This window comes from Portunus trituberculatus, chromosome 31, assembly GCF_017591435.1.
Source record: "Portunus trituberculatus isolate SZX2019 chromosome 31, ASM1759143v1, whole genome shotgun sequence".
Classification (NCBI taxonomy): Eukaryota; Metazoa; Arthropoda; class Malacostraca; order Decapoda; family Portunidae; genus Portunus; species Portunus trituberculatus.
In genome coordinates, this window is record NC_059285.1 from 17,048,946 (window position 1) to 17,068,029 (window position 19,084).

The 19,084-nt window shown below is 41.1% G+C and overlaps 2 protein-coding genes across 4 annotated transcripts; both read right to left on the minus strand.

The window, feature by feature from the left end:
* Positions 1–2,189: 2,189 nt before the first annotated feature.
* On the minus strand, positions 2,190–12,042 carry LOC123511622 (innexin inx2-like). 3 transcript variants are annotated; one of them, XM_045267650.1, is made up of 5 exons: positions 11,908–12,042; positions 5,833–6,031; positions 5,268–5,362; positions 4,890–4,990; positions 2,190–3,181 (listed from the first exon to the last, which is right to left on the minus strand). In XM_045267650.1, the coding sequence occupies exon 5, from the start codon at positions 3,144–3,146 to the stop codon at positions 2,394–2,396; it is 753 nt and encodes a 250-aa protein (XP_045123585.1). In that variant the 5' UTR covers positions 3,147–3,181; positions 4,890–4,990; positions 5,268–5,362; positions 5,833–6,031; positions 11,908–12,042; the 3' UTR covers positions 2,190–2,393. The 3 variants fall into 3 exon arrangements, with proteins under 3 accessions (XP_045123585.1, XP_045123586.1, XP_045123587.1); XM_045267651.1 differs by lacking the exon at positions 11,908–12,042 and adding an exon at positions 7,929–8,082; XM_045267652.1 differs by lacking the exon at positions 5,833–6,031 and having other exon boundaries at positions 11,908–11,960.
* Positions 4,098–5,996, minus strand: LOC123511077 (innexin inx2-like). The gene is made up of 4 exons (XM_045266692.1): positions 5,833–5,996; positions 5,268–5,362; positions 4,890–4,990; positions 4,098–4,115 (listed from the first exon to the last, which is right to left on the minus strand). Exons 1-4 carry the CDS (start codon positions 5,994–5,996, stop codon positions 4,098–4,100), a joined length of 378 nt encoding a protein of 125 aa, XP_045122627.1.
* Positions 12,043–19,084: the final 7,042 nt, after the last annotated feature.

The following is a 19,084-nucleotide window of genomic DNA, read 5'->3' on the forward strand; positions in this document are numbered from 1 at the left end:
GTTTCACATGTCCTTCCTTATGAGTGGGAGGGGTGACAGAGGAGGTAGAGATGGGCAGGGAAATAAAGAATCAGAATCAAAATGTTTATTCCATTAGTCTTTAAACAAGTATATGGAGGTTTCTTTCTGTGCTTTCTACAAACAGGCATCGCGTTTTTTCTAGAGTGTGTGTTCAATAACAGTATGTTCACATTGCTAATGTTTTAGTCAATTTTAAAGATGGCAGCACTTCGGTGTATAAGGTCATCAGTGTTGTCGATGCTTCCAGTATGAATGAATTGGGTGTCATCGGCATATTGTACCACTAAACAGTCGGAAATGTACCATGTCACATATCTACATATACTCGTATTAGAAAAAGAAATGGGGCACCACCGAAACATAATTTCTAACTTATCAGAGAGCTATTTCCTATGCGTACACGCTGCAATCTTTCGTTCAAATAGCTATCAAACCAAAAATTGCCAATATTTATCTTATGCAAATTACTTGATAGAATCTTGTCTTTAACACTATCGAAAGCTTTAGACAAATCACATAAAGTAACGATTGAAATTTTCTGTTTGTTAATGTTGCCATGCAATTTATTAGTAGCAGGCATAAGCGCTGTGTCAGTGGAAAGGTGACTTCGAAAGCCATATTGAGATTTACTTTGTAAATTATTGGTTTCGAGATGTTTAGTGAGGTGAGATGCAATAACCTTTTCTAAGATATTTGAAACTACAGATAGGATCGATATGGGTCGATAGTTTTTTGGCTCGTCCTCATCACCTGTTTTATAGATTGGAACCACTATTGCCTGCTTCCAAAGTATAGGAAAGGTCTCTTTCACAGTATAGGTATTTATCATGTATGTGAGGTAAGGGATGGCAACGTTAGAGTGTCTTTCAGAAACCGCAGAGGCATACAATCACAGCCATATGCGTCGTTATTTATCATATGTTTGGTGATTAAAGTAATCATGTCACTATCAGTGGGCTGAGGTGGAGAAACAGGGGTATACTTGGTGTTATCATAAGTTGGATTGCATAAGTAGTATCATTTGGAACATTCGTTTACATTCTTTAAAAGTTTCTTTTCCAACATGTCCAAAAAAGGCGTTAAAACTATAGGCCCAAGACAATAACTCTTCCTTGCCTTCTCCGAGAACTGTAGATCCCTTACTTGTGGAACCTGGACAAGCTCTTTAATTTTCCAGATTACTGCCATGTTTCCTCTATTATTTTCAAGTTCTCTATTATAGTAGGCTACTCTGCCTTAGTTTTATGAAGTGAACTTTTAACTACTTTCTTCAAGTCTTTGAATCTATCTTGAGTTTGCTATTTTTTTATATAAAAGATTACCATTAAAATCACCTAAAAGGGAAAAACGGTTTATTTTTTATATTAATGAAATCTAAAATATCTTCAATGTAGACAAATGTGTCAGAAATAGATTTAGGATGGCGGTAAAGGCAACCGATTATCACAGAGGGAAACTTGTTGCTCTGTACTGCCACCCTCACGTCCTCAACACATTTAAGCTTTACAATGTCAATAGTTACTGGTGTGACCTTAAATACATTTCTGACATACATACACACATAGCCTCCTCTTCCTGCGTCACCGACATAAACCATAATTTGGAATAGCAATGTGTTCGTCACGGAGTTCAGGTCTTCAGGAGATAACCAGGTTTCACTTACTCATGAAATGTCAGTACCTCCATCATTGATAAGGAGATTCGCCTCTTCCTTGTTAGCTAATAAACTTTGTGCATTGATGTGGTCTACTTTAGTTTTGTCCTTTTTACAACCATTATTAGGAACTCCGGCAATATCTTCCTCGCCTACTCTTTATTGCCTATAAAATTTACGTAGTCTTTGCTTGTGTCCTAGTTGTTGCCAGATTGCACACCTCAGCCGATGGTCAAGCCGATATTTTCTCTGCTGGTGATTATGTCCACCGCAGTTGTTACATCCATATGTGTAGGAAAAGCGAAGTGTTCCACTGTGGGAATGCTGTGGCACTGGAGTCACGGTACCGAGATGTCTAGTATCAGTCCTGTATCCTTCTTACATGGCCTCTGTCGGTTCAGGTGACGTGGTGTGCCTGGGGCCTTGATATCCCAGGAGGCAGAGGGCGCGTGTGGGGCGTGGCACATTCTTGGTGGCCTCAGATACAGCCGGGCGTGGTTATTAAAACAAGTGATGCTTAAATATAGAAATTCTTTATTGTTCGTAATCAACAATGCGTCATCCTTATTGTAGTAATGTAAAAAAAATAATATATTGTACACTTACAACTAAGATATTTGTGACTGTGTGTGTGTGTGTGTGTGTGTGTGTGTGTGTGTGTGTGTGTGTGTGTGTGTGTGTGTGTGTGTGTGCGTGCGTGCGTGGATGCGTGCGTGCATCACCTAGGTGAGTTCATGAGGTGGTATCGTTTGGTGTCCTTGGCCACCTTCTCGCTCATCTCCATGCTCTCTATGTCCTTGCCAGAGATGCGCGCCGCCAGGTCCCGCACCAGGTCGGTGAAGGCGAGGTGCGACACGTTCTTGTGCAGCAGGTACAGCAGGAAGTAGTCCCCCAACTTAAGGTACGTGGTGAGCACCTTCGCCTCATTGTTGTTGAGTCCCAGCGTGTACTTGCGCAGGAGATTGATGCGCGCAAAGGGCACGAAGATGACAAAGAAGCGCCACAGGATGGAGAGGGAGCCAGCCACCACCAGGATCCACAGCCACAACCACAGGAATAGGTACGCCTTCTCGTTGAGGATGTTTTGCGGCAGGATGCACAGACTGTCCAATTTCTGAGTGGTGCCGGACGGTCCTACAGTTTTGAAGGTACACTTGATCATGCGCGGGAACAGTTTGATCATGGGGTCGGTGCGCTTCTCTTCCTCCATCTGCACGAAGGAGAACACCTCGGTTCCGTATGAGATGAATTTGTTGCCCAGGAAGGAGTCCGTGACGCAGATGTTGGTGATGGTTATCATCAGATTGAGAATCTCGCAGCACAGATACTTCATGGCGTACGCATTGTGCTGGCCCAGCGAGGCCTGCAGGTACTCGCCCACCATCTCGATCTTGTCGTTGCGTTCTTCCTTGTTCATGATGGGCACCGCCAGGTCTGCGGACGCTGATTTCACCACGCCGCCCTCCCACATCTTCCACAGCCAGTAAGGGCGTAGAACATGATGGCCTGGAAAATAATATGGGAATCTTGCAATGCCAACTACATCCGGTGATCCAAGACGGTCACCCATCCACGCACTAATCAAACCCTTCCCTGCTTAACCCCGCTGATCGCAGGAAGAACGGTGCGTTGACATGGTCGCTGCACGTAGACACAAGAGCGGCAGTGTTACATCATACGAATACATACATACAGAGATTTCTACTGTATATACTACCACCTTCTCCATCTCGAGCATTTCCCTTGTTTTTCTCTCCCTTACTCCCTAATATATCTCTCCTTCCCATCATCATTCACTCATTCCCACCATGTCTGTAATGTATTAAAGGGACACAGTGCTCTCTCCATTCATGCATTTTCGTTCTCACCACCAACCAGTATTATTTGTGGAGACAAATCCTCATACATATATAAATACATAACATACATGGAATATATACAAAGACAGCCTCACCTCGCTTTGCCTATCTTTGTCTTTCTATACTCCATCTTGTCTCTCACAGTTTATGTCACTGTCCACACCTGTCTGACTTTCCTGCCCCCCTTCCCTTTCCTCTTCCTCTCCGTCTATCTCCGTACCTTCTCCACTCCTGCACATATCTATATTTCTCTTTCCATCTTTCCGTTCTTTCTCTCCCTTCACGTTCTTTTTCCTGTTTTTTCCTCCATACCATTACTACTATTTTCTTTACATTTCCCCTTCCCTCTTCCTTCACTCACTTTCCTTTACCACCTCCCTTTATTTTCTGTCCTTTGTCTTTACTGTCACCTGTTACCATTCACCACCCTTTCTCTTTCTTAATATTTGGCCTCAAATTTATGGACTGTATTCTTAAACGTTTTAGCGCCTCGCCTTTGATAGATTTAGCAAGCTAGAAACTGTGGGGACTTTCTGGACTATAGTCATGTTTCTAATGATTGTTTAAGATTCTGCATCAGCCTTAGAGGGAAAAAACAAGAGAACCAAACTTTTAACATGTATTGCCTTTGAACATAGTCTGTCCACCTTGATATATATATATATATATATATATATATATATATATATATATATATATATATATATATATATATATATATATATATATATATATATATATATATATATATATATATATATATATATATATATATATATATATATATATATATATTGCGTTATGGCTTATAGCGCCTGTAGGTATAATGGAAGAGTATGGGAAGCGCTGTCCAGCTTCCACCCATTAGTGGCGCAGGCAGTTTTATTTATAGTGGTACCCATATTAGGGCCCATATCACCACCCAACCGCATCTTTGATATAAGGCAATTACATCACCTTGAACCTAGGTATCAGGTGACATGTAGGTAACTTTAAACCACTCGACAAATGACAAGGTTTCAAGGCGGCACGTGGTGGGATTCGACCTACGCATGGATGTCTGCCCGATCCCACGATCACGACCTTGTATGAGATGAGGTACGAATTTCAAACGATGCCACTCACAGCAGAAAAGGTGTCGTCGAATATCTAATAAAAGTGCCAATAGTTTGATTTTTGTGTCATCAGCAGTCAGATACTTAAGAGTGACAGGAAGATGCAAGGGAGACAAACAACTGGAAGAAACTCGTGCAAGGCGCCAACCCTTGACTCGAGAGGAACGGCGAAAGGAGAAGAAAGAAAGAAAGAAGTCAAAGGGTTGAGGATGAGGGTTGTATTCAAGGCCCTCCACTCACCTGAAAGAAGATGACGAAAGGCACCCACTGGTAATAGGAGTGGTAGACTCTCTCGTCGCGGGATGTGGAGACGCCGATGCCCGGATGGACCTGAGCCGCACCTGAAGATGTGAATAAGCGTGGTTAACTCTTCCACTGCAGCACATAACATAGAAGCTACTACAGGGAACCTTTATACACACATTCAAGGAAGGAAAAGCCTTACAATATCACATTTTTGCTCTCTCTCTCTCTCTCTCTCTCTCTCTCTCTCTCTCTCTCTCTCTCTCTCTCTCTCTCTCTCTCTCTCTCTCTCTCTCTCTCTCTCTCTCTCTCTCTCTCTCTCTCTCTCCTCCTCCTCCTCCTCCCTCCTCCTCCTCCTCCTCTCCCAGTACTCACCCTTGTAGTGGCGCGGCAGGGTGAAGGTAGCATGTTGCCAGCAGTAAGTGTCAATTACTTCCTGTTTCATCAGCGGGTGTTCGTTAAACGTGCAGCTGTAACGAGGAGCAGGTGAAGAGATTAGCAGTTGGGCTTGGAGCAGGTTTGTCAAGGCGGCAGTTACAGGTGGTCAGGGGACTATACTACCTACCTACAGGCTACCAATCGTACTGCGTGTGTCATGGGGGCGTGTTGAAGCGTGTTTCGTGAATACCTCTCCGACAAATGGATGAATTGGAATGTCATTTTCACCAGGTGCCTCTGAGACATCATACTGGTTTGCATCAGTGTGGTATGTGGTTATTCCCGCAGAGCTGTGCACCACGCCCCATCAAACACAAGCAGCACAAAGGGAATGAAGTTAGGGTACGTTTGGTTACGCTAAATTTGGTTGCTATAGGTTGGATCACATCTGTTTAAGTTGGATTACGTTAGATTAGGTCTGGTAACGACACTAGGTTAGGTTCTCATGGCACAATGATGGGGAGTGAAGCAGGGACCAATACAGAGAACAGCCGGGACTTACTGAATGGGATCGCCGATGAAATGCGAGGCGGAGAGGAGTAGACAAAAACATAGCAAGATAAGTGTAGTGAAAATGTGGTGTAGCTTGCTGACGGGGCTGTCGATGTCTGTTTTGCCACCGAGCTGAAGAAAACTGCTGAGGCTGGAGAGGAGACCAACCACCATCTTGACCCAACCTGTTTCGTGCTCCCTTAATTAACCTGAAGGTGCGGAAGGAGGTTAGCTGAAGTGCCACATAAGAAAATTGGATATAAATACAATTAATAGGTAGCTAGATAGAAAGACATGTTTATAAATAGGTAGGTTAATAGAAAAGGAAGTAGATAAATATAAGCATAGATGGAGAGATTAATAAATATAGTAGACAGATGGAGAGTCACAAAACACTGTAAGGAACGCTGCAAGAATCCACCAGGCCTACTTTTTTTTATGTAAGAGGGAAAACTGGCAACAAAAGGTCAACAAAAATAAAAAAAGAGGCCCACTCAGTAGCCAGTTCCTCTACAGATCCGAAAAGGTTAGCTACAAGACAGGGATAAATGTCTTGAAACCTCCCTCTTAAATGAAGTCAAGTCGTAGGAAGTTGGAAATTACAGGGACAGACAGGGAGTTCCAGAGTTTACCAGAGAAAGGTATGAGTGATTTAGAGTACTGGTTAACTCTTGCATTGGAGAAGTGGACAGAACAGGGCTGAAAGGAAGAAGAAAGCCTTGTGTAGCGAAGGTACAGGATGGAACAAAATAAAAAAAGAAAAGAGGGAAAGAAAAATCACTGTGTTAATCCTGCTATTCATTGATGTAGCACACGAAAGTACGAAGGAAAACTGCAGTAATTTAAGAAGAAACCCGAGAAAAGAAAAGGCTGCTGGGGTAACATGGAATGAAGAAACAGATGATTGAGAGGAGTGAGGATGTCTTGGGATGATGATGATGATGATGATGATGATGATGATGATGATGATGAGTAGGAGGAAGACAGTTTTGCGTGAAGGTGTTAGTAAGGTTAAAGATGATAGTGATGGTGTGTTGGTGGTGATGGTGGTGTTTTCAAGAGAGAGAGAGAGAGAGAGAGAGAGAGTGGGGGTTGAGGGTATGATGCTCGAGGGTTTCACGCTAATGGCTTCATTGCATGATTCGAAATGGTTCATATTGCGTCAATAGGAAACCGATAGTTACTCACGCTGATTATCTGACTTTTCTCTCTCTCTCTCTCTCTCTCTCTCTCTCTCTCTCTCTCTCTCTCTCTCTCTCTCGTTTGTTTACGAGTATTTTCTCAAGTCAAGACTATAATTAGTATGCCCAATCCCACCACTCCTTTTTAACTCTCACACTCTCTCTCTCTCTCTCTCTCTCTCTCTCTCTCCATCGTGAGAATGAACATTTACTGGAACGCATTGTTTTGAGGTAGCACACACACACACACACACACACACACACACACACACACACACAGAGGGAGTGGATTGGGTGTCCTTTGTCACATCTACGTGTCTTATAAGTCCACGTAGTCATGAATTCCCAGTATTTAGTGAGTCGGTCCCTGCGTCGCGTGTCCTGAGTTTGTGTTCACGCTGAGAGGAAATGGGTGGAACGGTGGAATGGTGGAAAAGTGGAATAATGGAATGGATAGTCACTTATTAGAACCAAATCTCACTAACACCTTTGCGCCACACATTTCTAGAGGTGACACGGGTTTTTAAGGGTGTTTTTTTATATTTTTTTTTTTTGACAGATGAACAAAATTTCTGCATTATCAACCTCTTTGATACCATGGCACTTTTTTTTTTTCATTTTCATTCTACTTTCTATTTGGTGATTTTTTTTTACAGCTTCAGATACTTGTGGGGGATTGGAATACTGAAGACTGTGGACATTACTCTTCTGACCTCCATATTCCTAATGTCAACAAAATCGTCCAATCACAACATAAAACTCATTGTAAAAAAAATGTGTCCAAGTACTAAAGGAGAGAAACACTCGAAAACACAGCTATTTATCTCTGTGGCCTTGGAAAATATATAATGGTGATGAGAAACTGAAGCTGATCTGAATTTCTTGACCTCCTCCTCCTCCTCCTCCTCCAAGCAGACCCAGTTACTGTCCTCTGTAGCGTCTTCCTCTCCATTATACGAAAGAAGTGTTGTGATGAGTGACGATTTCGTGGAGGGGGACAAGAATGGGGAAATCCGGTCGTTATGTGTCTGTCTCCTGTTGACGTAAAACACACACACACACACACACACACACACACACACACACACACACACACACACACACACACACACACACACACACACACACACACACACACACACTTTCCTTCAATAACTCACGCTGCAACGAATAGTGTTTTGTAGTGAAGCTTATCGAGAGAGAGAGAGAGAGAGAGAGAGAGAGAGAGAGAGAGAGAGAGAGAGAGAGAGAGAGAGAGAGAGAGAGAGAGACAGAGAGAGAGAGAGAGATGCCCTCCTTACTCACTCACATTTACACGTACACTCACTCGTGGGCACACACACACACACACACACACACACACACACACACACACACACACACACACACGTTTTTCAACCAATAGAAGAACAGAGTACATTGGCTTCCTACTAATCTCTTCCTCCTCCTCCTCCTCCTCCTCCTCCTCCTCCTCCTCGTCCTCCTCCTCCTTTCGTCTCCGAGATTGACACTTCCGCTGATTGTGACGTCCTCTCGTTCTGATTCTGCCTCTCAGTAATTCCCGCTTTTTAGTATACAGTACAAATATAAGCCGATTTTTCTTTCCCACTTAAATTTTTTTCTTCTCCTCCAAGCTTTCTTTATGATTTTTTGCAAGCCTTTGTGTGTGTGTGTGTGTGTGTGTGTGTGTGTGTGTGTGTGTGTGTGTGTGTGTGTGTGTGTGTGTGTGTGTGTGTGTGTGTGTGTCATTTTAGTATCTGCGTAGAAGAGGATGTGTAAGGTTTGCGGGTACCAGAACAGCCTGAGAGAGAGAGAGAGAGAGAGAGAGAGAGAGAGAGAGAGAGAGAGAGAGAGAAAGCGCCACGTGTAACCAATAATGTTTACTTTTCATTTATTTTGGAGATCTGATGTGCTTTTCTAATTTATTCACATATTCATCCGTCCATTTATGATGTAGCGGGGACACCAGCGGAGGGTAAAAACAAAATGTAACGAAAAGAAAAGGCTTATTAAGGTACTGGTCACAAATACTAAAAAACAGTCGTCAAAAATTAGATGTGTCAATTATGCCTAACAAGTTTCTGCCTCACCTTTTTTTTTTTTTTTTTTTTTTGTATCCTGCACCGCTCGTCTTCCCACGTAAGAAAAGAAAATGAAAACAAAAACAAGTAGGTTATTTTTTTTCTGGTAGTTATGACCCGCCACTCCGTCACCACGAGACAATGACGCAACACTTCACTGACTAACCTTGAGCCTTGTGTTCCGAAAAGCTTTGTTCTCATAACGACCATTTTTGAGAGGCCACACAGGTGTTTCCATAATTTGGGTTGACCTTTTTTTTTTTTATTTAAGGACTGGCACATCCTTGCGTCTTTGTTATAGGTATAGATTTTGTTGCCCTTGGCCAGTACTCCTATTATGTATATAAGAAAAATGTCTGAGTTTCATGGGTATTTTTCTTTTCAACAATTCAAACATCTCAGACACTTCGCATTGCAAGATAAAGGTATTAATGGTATGTTGATTCTTATGTAAACGGTCCACTTGTAAGGCTTTGCTGCAGTCTTGTTAAGCTCTTCAGTATTGTAACACGTTTTCATATCAATTTTGTTTACTATTTGGTGATTTCATACAGCTTCAGAAACTTATGTGGAGGTTAGAATAGTGAACTGTGGCCATCAATCTTCTGACGTTCATAGACCCTTCCTTATGTAATTAAAATCGTCTAATCACACCCAGAACTCAAGGTAAAAATACGTCCCATTACTGAAGGGGTTAAGGCGTCACGAGAATTACGTAAGCACTGTGGAAACAAACCCTGAGAACTCCCACATAGAGCTGCTGTGACGGGTCAAGATAAAGATGGCTCAGTGTTTGAAAAAGACGATTCTTTAGCGATATGATAAAAATAGGTATAAAGTTGACTGATCCCACTGAAAGGTTTGTGCAGCTTGAAGTTGTACTCTATATTTATACCAGGCCATTCCATGAAGCCGAAGGGGAACTCATGGAGATTAGTAAAATGTTAAGACGGAGCGCTTTGATTGTAATCCTCCGCTTCATTGTTGGTGTACTTCCTCTGCGCTGTGACTCAGTCCAGTAAAATGTGTAACCTTTATGTGAAGATCGCGGTGGCGTCTTCACAGTAGCGTGTCTTCAAAGGTTGATTGGTTAGATTCATATGGGTGGCTCTTCTCTGACGGTCATTAATCCCTGTTAGGCCATCACTACGATTGTGACAGCAGTAAGCATTCCAGTGACTTGCACTCTATAATCTGTAAGAATTGTTCCACCCCACACGCTGGAACGGTTAGCAACACTGGCCTTGGGGAACGAATGTGGATGTGCGTATAATCACGTTTCAACTTGTTGGTGTTTCTGGGTCGATGAACCGTGCTTTTGAACCGCCGCGAAGTAAGGCTTCTGTCGTGACCGAGTTGTACAGTATGTTTATTTACTGGAGATAAATACTCAAAAAGGTGTTCAAATATACTTAATGAATGATATTGGTATATAGAAAAGCACGTCTGATATTTCGCCTGCAACTTATCCTTATTTTGTTTTCCTTCCTTTTCTTGTTGAGTTTTCATTTAGTGCTGGATTACCAGACTTGCCATAAACAGACCTGGTGAGGCTGACGGAGCGCGGAATGAACCAGGACAGTACTTGAAGCCTTCCCTTGAGCAGCTTCACACACAATTACTCGAGTTAGTGGCCAAGTGGTGAAGCTTTGTGTGGGTGAAGGCTGTGAGAAACTTTCGTCAAGCCGCGTCAACCAGACAGGAAACAGAGGAAGCAACTGTCGGGTCTTCAAATAACAGATAACCACTCATGCTCTTCACTACAGTATTTGCGCTCCAGCATCTTCACTGGGGATTCTCTCTCTCTCTCTCTCTCTCTCTCTCTCTCTCTCTCTCTCTCTCTCTCTCTCTCTCTCTCTCTCTCTCTCTCTCTCTCTCTCTCTGTGTATATATATATATATATATATATATATATATATATATATATATATATATATATATATATATATATATATATATATATATATATATATATATATATATATATATATATATATATATATATATATATATATATATATATATATATATATATATATATATATATATATATATATATATATATATATATATATATATATATATATATATATATATATATATATATATATATATATATATATATATATATATATATATATATATATATATATATATATATATATATATATATATATATATATATATATATATATATATATATATATATATATATATATATATATATATATATATATATATATATATATATATATATATATATATATATATATATATATATATATATATATATATATATATATATATATATATATATATATATATATATATATATATATATATATATATATATATATATATATATATATATATATATATATATATATATATATATATATATATATATATATATATATATATATATATATATATATATATATATATATATATATATATATATATATATATATATATATATATATATATATATATATATATATATATATATATATATATATATATATATATATATATATATATATATATATATATATATATATATATATATATATATATATATATATATATATATATATATATATATATATATATATATATATGATAAGCTGTCTTCAGTTGATAACTCCATGCAGGAACACATCACTTGAAACATCCTTAGTGATCTATACCAATGCCTAACCTCAAATAAACACACTCAACGATACTGCAATGGTAACACTACTTCACCACCACCACCACCACCACCACCACCACCACCAGTATACTGTATACTCCAGAAAGGGAGTCGCGCCATGGACTCACCTTATCTGTAGTGTGCTCCGGGACACTTGTACTCACTTACTCATTCACGCACTGAGTGACCACATGACGGAATGGCATTTATATCCTTTACTCTTATGGCGACATCCGTCCCCTCTGTCACTCCCTCTAGCCTACGTTACAGGGTTCGTCGTAGGGACAGACATAAAGAAAAAAAAGACAAAGGCTAGAAGGAGCGGAAGGAAGGAAGGAGAGAAAGAGGGAGGGAGTGGTGGAATAGGAGAATTAAGGTTTGGATTTCCTATCGAAGTTGAATCTGAAATAATACTTGTCGCGTGTGGTGTAACACGTGCTGCTGTTGTTGATGTTATTGTTGTTATTGTTGGTGTTGTCTTCATCATCATTATCATCTCTGAAATTCTATCTCATATATTTTTTTTTTCACAAATCTATTGCTGCTGGGGTAGGCAGTTACTGTTCTATGGTTTTAATAGGAGTGTTCCTCAGGAATCTGATTAGAGACGACCAACCCTTCAGGGCGTAAACAAATCACGCAGGGCCGCCACAAAAGGCCTGTCTTCTCATATCTGAAATTTCTAATTGGTGGAGAGAAAACTTAGTATTGTTCAATGCCTCAAAAACTCAATTCCTCCATCTTTCAACTCATGATGATTGCGATGACATAACAACAAGAATAACAAGAACAACAAACAACAAAAGACACGAACACCACTGTGGAAAGTTACAGTTATATGAACAGTTATGCTGTGTGTCGGGGCTTGGGGGGTGGTGTGCGTCCGGGAAGCCCTGGAGACTCCCCGTGTCCTGAACAGGCAGGGACGGAAACCCACGACAGGGGAACACCTGGCTGAAGCAGTTCATGCCTACAGCGAGTACAGTGTCACTTGATTACCGAGATGACACAGTTTGTAGGGTACCAGCTTGGAAATTACTTTTAAGCCCTTATCCTTTGCTTATGCCTTTATTTAGATGGACACAATGTTCTTAATTGGTTACAAACAAAAAAAAAAAAATTACGATACTAAACCCAAACCCACAACCCATAAATACAATGGCAATTAATAATGAACACGAACGGAGTTTAAGAATGTTTGAGAGTGTAATTAATCACCGATGGTTGAAACGTTACAGAATTAACGAGACGAATGATTACGTATGAAACTAACAAGCTTATAACTGTAGCTAAATATGTTGCGATAAAAGTGATTCATAAGCAAGCTTGGAAAAAACCTGTCCCCCCCCGTCTCTGTCCACTCTGTCCTGTTCGTCGTGCAAGTTTTGCGAAAGGATCGACACTTGGTTTCCTCAAGAGACAAGCCATATCGTCAACCAGTCGCATTGGCCAACACATTTAGCCCTTTTTTAGCTAACTCTCTCGGACCTGCATAAGGACTGGCAACTTAGTGGAGCATTTTTTGTGGGGGGGGGTTATGTTCCCCTTGCCCAGATTTCATCCCTTACATAAAAAAAAAAAAAAAAAATCCTGGAGTGCGGTTCCGTCACCATTCTGAAACTCTGCTCTCTCACCACGACTATCTCCGAATGCCACAGAGATGAACACCCGAGTCAAGAGTGTTTCTCCTATTACTAATGTAAGACTTGTGTTTTAATCCTCTCACTCGACCCAAAAGAGAAGAGCATACGTATCTTCACATTTTCCAAATCTAATTAGTATTTTTGAACGGTGTATTGACGTGTCTTGAAGCTTTATGCCATGTTTCAATCTCGAGGTTAATGATGTAGAATTCTTTTTACTTTGTCATTAGGACCACAAAAAAACATATCTTCTCATTTACCTGTTCTAATTAGTATTTTTGAAAGGTGCATTGATGTATCTTGAAGCCTTATCCTGTGTTTCAATCTCGAGGTAATGATTTCTTCTAACGAGTTTCTGGCGAGGCTGAATCCTTAATGTCATGCAGCAATAAGCGATCCAATCCTGGCTGTCTCGCGTTAATGGTGTTGGATCCTGTATCTTGGACGAAGCTCCCATTGCCGCCAGGTGTTCGCGTGGGGCAGGATATTTTTTTTTTCATTTGACGTCTTTGTTGTTTTTCTTGTTGTTGTTCTTGTTGTTGTTGTTGTTGTTGTTGTTGTTATTGTTGTTCTTTGTTGTTATTGATGTCTTAATTTTTTCGCTGACTCTCTCTCTCTCTCTCTCTCTCTCTCTCTCTCTCTCTCTCTCTCTCTCTCTCTCTCTCTCTCTCTCTCTCTCTCTCTCTCTCTCTCTTTCAAGTAATAATATAAAACGAAATAATTAAATACTTTCACCGATTGATACACACACACACACACACACACACACACACACACACACACACACACACACACACACACACACACGCACACACACACACACACACAGATGATGAGCCACGATCTAAAGAGTATTCCTCCTACTAATGGTATAGAAATCTTGTTAATCTGTCTCTACAACTGTAAAAACACCATTAGTAACTCGCGTCACTTCATTACACTCTTTTGGATGGATTGGACATAAGGCGGTGAAGCGTTTACTACTACTACTACTACTACTTCTACTACTACTACTACTACTACTACTACTACTACTGCTGCTGCTGCTGCTGTTGCTACTACCACTACTACATTACTACTACGTTTTATCAGTTAACTCATTTCCTCTCCTAATCTTCCATTCGTCTCTCTCTCTCTCTCTCTCTCTCTCTCTCTCTCTCTCTCTCTCTCTCTCTCTCTCTCTCTCTCTCTGTCTTCTTTTTGTTTCTCCCTACTTCTGTTATTTCTTTTATGTATTTCGTATGGTTTTCCTTTCTCCTCATGCCTTTCCTGTTCTTTCTTAATTTTTCTTTTTGCCTTTGTTTCGGTGTAAGCTTTTGTCTTCACACACACACACACACACACACACACACACACACACACACACACACACACACACACACACTACTACTACTACTACTACTACTACTACTACTACTACTACCAAGACTATCACTAACTACATTATAGCCATCATTACTATTCTTACTATTACTGCTGCTATCACCACCACTACCACCACCACCACCACCACCACGACACGACCACCACCATTAAGGAAAAAATAGTATTGTCACACTAGATATATTCCGGATAAGAGATAATGACTCTTTCCAAATGTCAAAGCCAAAAAGAAAACATCGACAAAAACTAATAAAAAACGAAAAAAAGAAGAAGAAAACATCTCAACGGTAAGTCGAGTGTATTAATATTTTACTTCTGAGAATATTCGCGGTTGATTTCTACGATATATTAATTTCAATTTATGTATTCCGATTAATTTGTGCGTTGAGTACCAATGATTCACACACACACACACACACACACACACACACACACACACACACACACACACACACACACACACACACACACACACTCTCTCTCTCTCTCTCTTATGAATGAAGGAATGAAGTAATGAAGGCAGCCATAGTAGTGGTGGTGGTGGTGGTGGTGGTGATGGTAGTGGTGGTGATGGTGGTGGTGGTGATGGTGGTGGTGGTGTCGGTGTCAGGTGTGCGCGGGTCAGCCCTCCATGAAGCGCCACTTGTGTACCAACAAGGCGTGTAGTGACTGTGGTGTGGCGTGGCGTTGTGGTTGTGTGGGCACCGCCATGCTCCTGCTGCTGCTGTTGCTATTCGTCCTCCTCCTCCTCTTCTTCCTCTTCCCCCTCCTCTTCCTCTTCCTCTTCCTCCTCCTCTTCCTCCTCCTCTTCCTCTTCCTCTTCCTCTTTCTCTTCCTGATCCTCCTTCTGCCGTGGTAACAGAGTGGTTGTTATTACTACGTATTATTGGTGGTGATGGTGTTGATTAATTTGACGCTTTTTGTTGTTGTTGTTGTTGTTGTTGTTGTTGTTGTTGTTGTTATCCTTATTATTATTTGTTTTCTTCACTCCGAGACAATTTTTTTCTTTTCTTTTTTTCATTTCCGAATCTCTTGGTCGCTCTCTTTTGCCACTACCATGTGTGTCACCTGGCGCTACCTTACCTTCTTCCACGCCGCCTCTGCACAAGTGAAGCCTCGCGAAGCTCCGGGACGCGCACTCAGAAAGTTTGCTCCGGTCGTCAACAGTCCTGATACACAAAACTGCTTCACGTAACCCTGACCTTTGTTACATTTGTGGTCTGAATAACGCTGTTGCCTCGCGAGGACTGCATTCAAGAGCCACAATGATCACTAGTCGGGTATTCATGGAGTATTTTCCTCCGCTGATGATGCAGAATCCTTGTTAAAGTCTCACTGGAATTCTGAAAGCACCCTTGAAAGCCACAACTTCCCTTATGCTCTGCTGGGGACGCTAAAGCACTGAAGAATACCGCCCTTTGTCCCTTTGTCCTTCTTGCTCCATTCTCTTCCTCCCATTTCTTCCTCCATTCTCTTTCTCCCTTCCCTTCCTCCCTTGTATTCTTCCCCCTTCCTCTCTTGTCTTTCTCCCTTCACCTCTTTCTCCTCCCTTCTTTTCCTCCTTTGTTTCGAAGTTATGCAAGATTTTTACGAAACATTGGATCAAATCTCAAATAAAACGATTCTGTTGCAGTACTCATCTAATTACTAATCTGCACATGTGTATTTAGTAACTACTGCAGTGCTTAACGTAAACACAGCCACGCACAGCACAATCAGACGCAGCCAAGCCAAACGCAGCAATGAAACATCTAAGCACAGCCACGCACACACACACACAGAAAGCCAGACAGACAGGAATAGAGCAGGTGTGATGGTAACAAGCCGACAGGTGGCGATTATAATGGCGATTATTATTTCACTGATGACTTTAACGGTGGCTCAACTCTGACACCGCAGCCAGACAGGAAAGAAGAATGAAGGTCCAATTTGACTGACATAAATTAAGGCGCCGCTGGGAACTCAGGACAGGTCAGGTCACATAAGTTCAAGGCCAGTGTGTGTTGCAGAAAGGAGTTGAAATCTGGATGTTTTATGAGCTGGAAATTAGAGAACATGGGAGGAATCACACCTGACGGGATTCGAACACGGCAGCCAGCGTTGTGACTGCCAGGCCGCTGTGCTCTTGTTGTTATTTTCACTTTGCGGCGCCTCTGTCATTTGGCCGCGTCAGTATACCCGTGGGGATTGGTTCAGAGAGAGAGAGAGAGAGAGAGAGAGAAGGTCAATTGTTTTATCTTTTCTTTAATGGGCAAGTGTATTCGTCTCTCTCTCTCTCTCTCTCTCTCTCTCTCTCTCTCTCTCTCTCTCTCTCTCTCTCTCTCTCTCTCTCTCTCTCTCTCTCTCTCAGTTGCTTTATTATTCCAGAGCTGTATTTTTCTGTTTCTCGGTAGCTATTCAAGTCTCCAGGTAACACACACACACACACACACACACACACACACACACACACACACACACACACACACACACACACACACAGGTGCATCCAGAAGGTATATACAATAAAAAAAAAATTAGAAGATGAAATTGAGTGAAAGGAATACAAACAAACGAACAGAGAGACTGACAGATAGACAGACAGACAGACAGACAGACAGACAGACAGACAGACAGAAAGGCAAACGTAATGATGTAATGAGAGATAAAAGAGACACAGATTGACAGAACACAAGCAATGAAGATAGATGATGGTTCATTATGTTTTTGCACCGGGACGTTAGAAATTAATCTGTAGTAGTAGTAGTAGTAGTAGTAGTAGTAGTAGTAGTAGTAGTAGTAGTGTTGTTGTTATTAGTCATTGTTGTTGTTGTTGTCATTATTGTTGTTGTTGTTGTTGTTTTTGTTGTTGTTGTTATTGTCATTATTGTTGTTGTTGTTGTTGTTGTTATTGTCATTATTGTTGTTGTTGTTGTTGTTGTTGTTGTTGTTGTTGTTGTTGTTATTGTCATTATTGTTGTTGTTGTTGTTGTTATTGTCATTATTGTTGTTGTTGTTGTTGTCATTGTCATTGTCATTGTCCTTGTTCTTGTCGTTGTCCTTGTTCTTGTCCTTGTTCTTGTCCTTGTCCTTGTCCTTGTCCTTGTCCTTGTCCTTGTCGTTGTTGTTCTTGTTCTTGTTCTTGTTCTTGTTCTTGTTCTTCTTTCGTTACATCTTTTACTATGCCAACATTTTGACACAAATTCTCTCTCACTCTCTCTCTCTCTCTCTCTCTCTCTCTCTCTCTCTCTCTCTCTCTCTCTCTCTCTCTCTCTCTCTCTCTCTCTCTCTCTCTCTCACACGTAGCTTCTGCATGTTTTATTTCTCTCATGCTTCTCTTCAAATTTGATGTTAGTCGTAGTATTTTCTCAAAGGTCATCCAAGTGCAGCGTGACACCTGTGAGAAATAAAGCCCCCGCCCACCTCAACTCCCTCACGCACACAGGTAAAGCTACGAACAAACAAAAAGGTTACACTGTTCAGCTTTTATTTTTGTAGTCGTGTATTTATTTATTTATTATTTTCTTTTCATAATTTTTGTCTTTTTCTTGTCAGATTCACCTGCATTGTCTGTGTGTGTGTGTGTGTGTGTGTGTGTGTGTGTGTGTGTGTGTGTGTGTGTGTCTGTGTGCTTGTCTCTCTGTCACTGTCTGTCTGTCTGTCTGTCTGTCTGTCTCTGTCTGTCTGTCTCACACACTGTCTCCTCTCTCTTTCTCTCTCTCTCTCTCTCTCTCTCTCTCTCTCTCTCTCTCTCTCTCTCTCTCTCTCTCTCTATGGGTAATGAGATTTATTCCTCCTATTTTTTTTTTTTTTTTACTTAATGTTTTATTATTTATCTTACGTTCAGAAGTTAGGAAGAGAAGAGATAATGTGTAGAGGGACGAGGGAAGGGAGAGAAGGAGGCTGTTGTTGTGGTGGTGGTGGCTCTGGTAGTGGTAGTGGTAGTGGTGGTGGTGGTGGTGGTTGTGATGGTGGTGGAGACTTAAGGCATGCAACATTGACCCAGGCCACCTTGAAACCCAGGCAGAGGACAGACCAGCTTGGCGTATGTCTGTCAAAAGAGACATTCTAAACCTAGAGACTGGTAGGCGTAACCACAGAGAGCAAATCCGTGCAGCAAGACACCGCAGGCGCCAAAGCCAAATAGAAAATAGACACACCTCACATCTGCAACATCTGCCACAGGGGATTCATGACATGGACTGGACTGCTCAGCCACATCAGAGCACATGAGAGGCGCCATGGGAGAGGTCGTCGTCGTGCCCTCGATGGACAACCATAAGCAAGCAAGCAAGCAAGG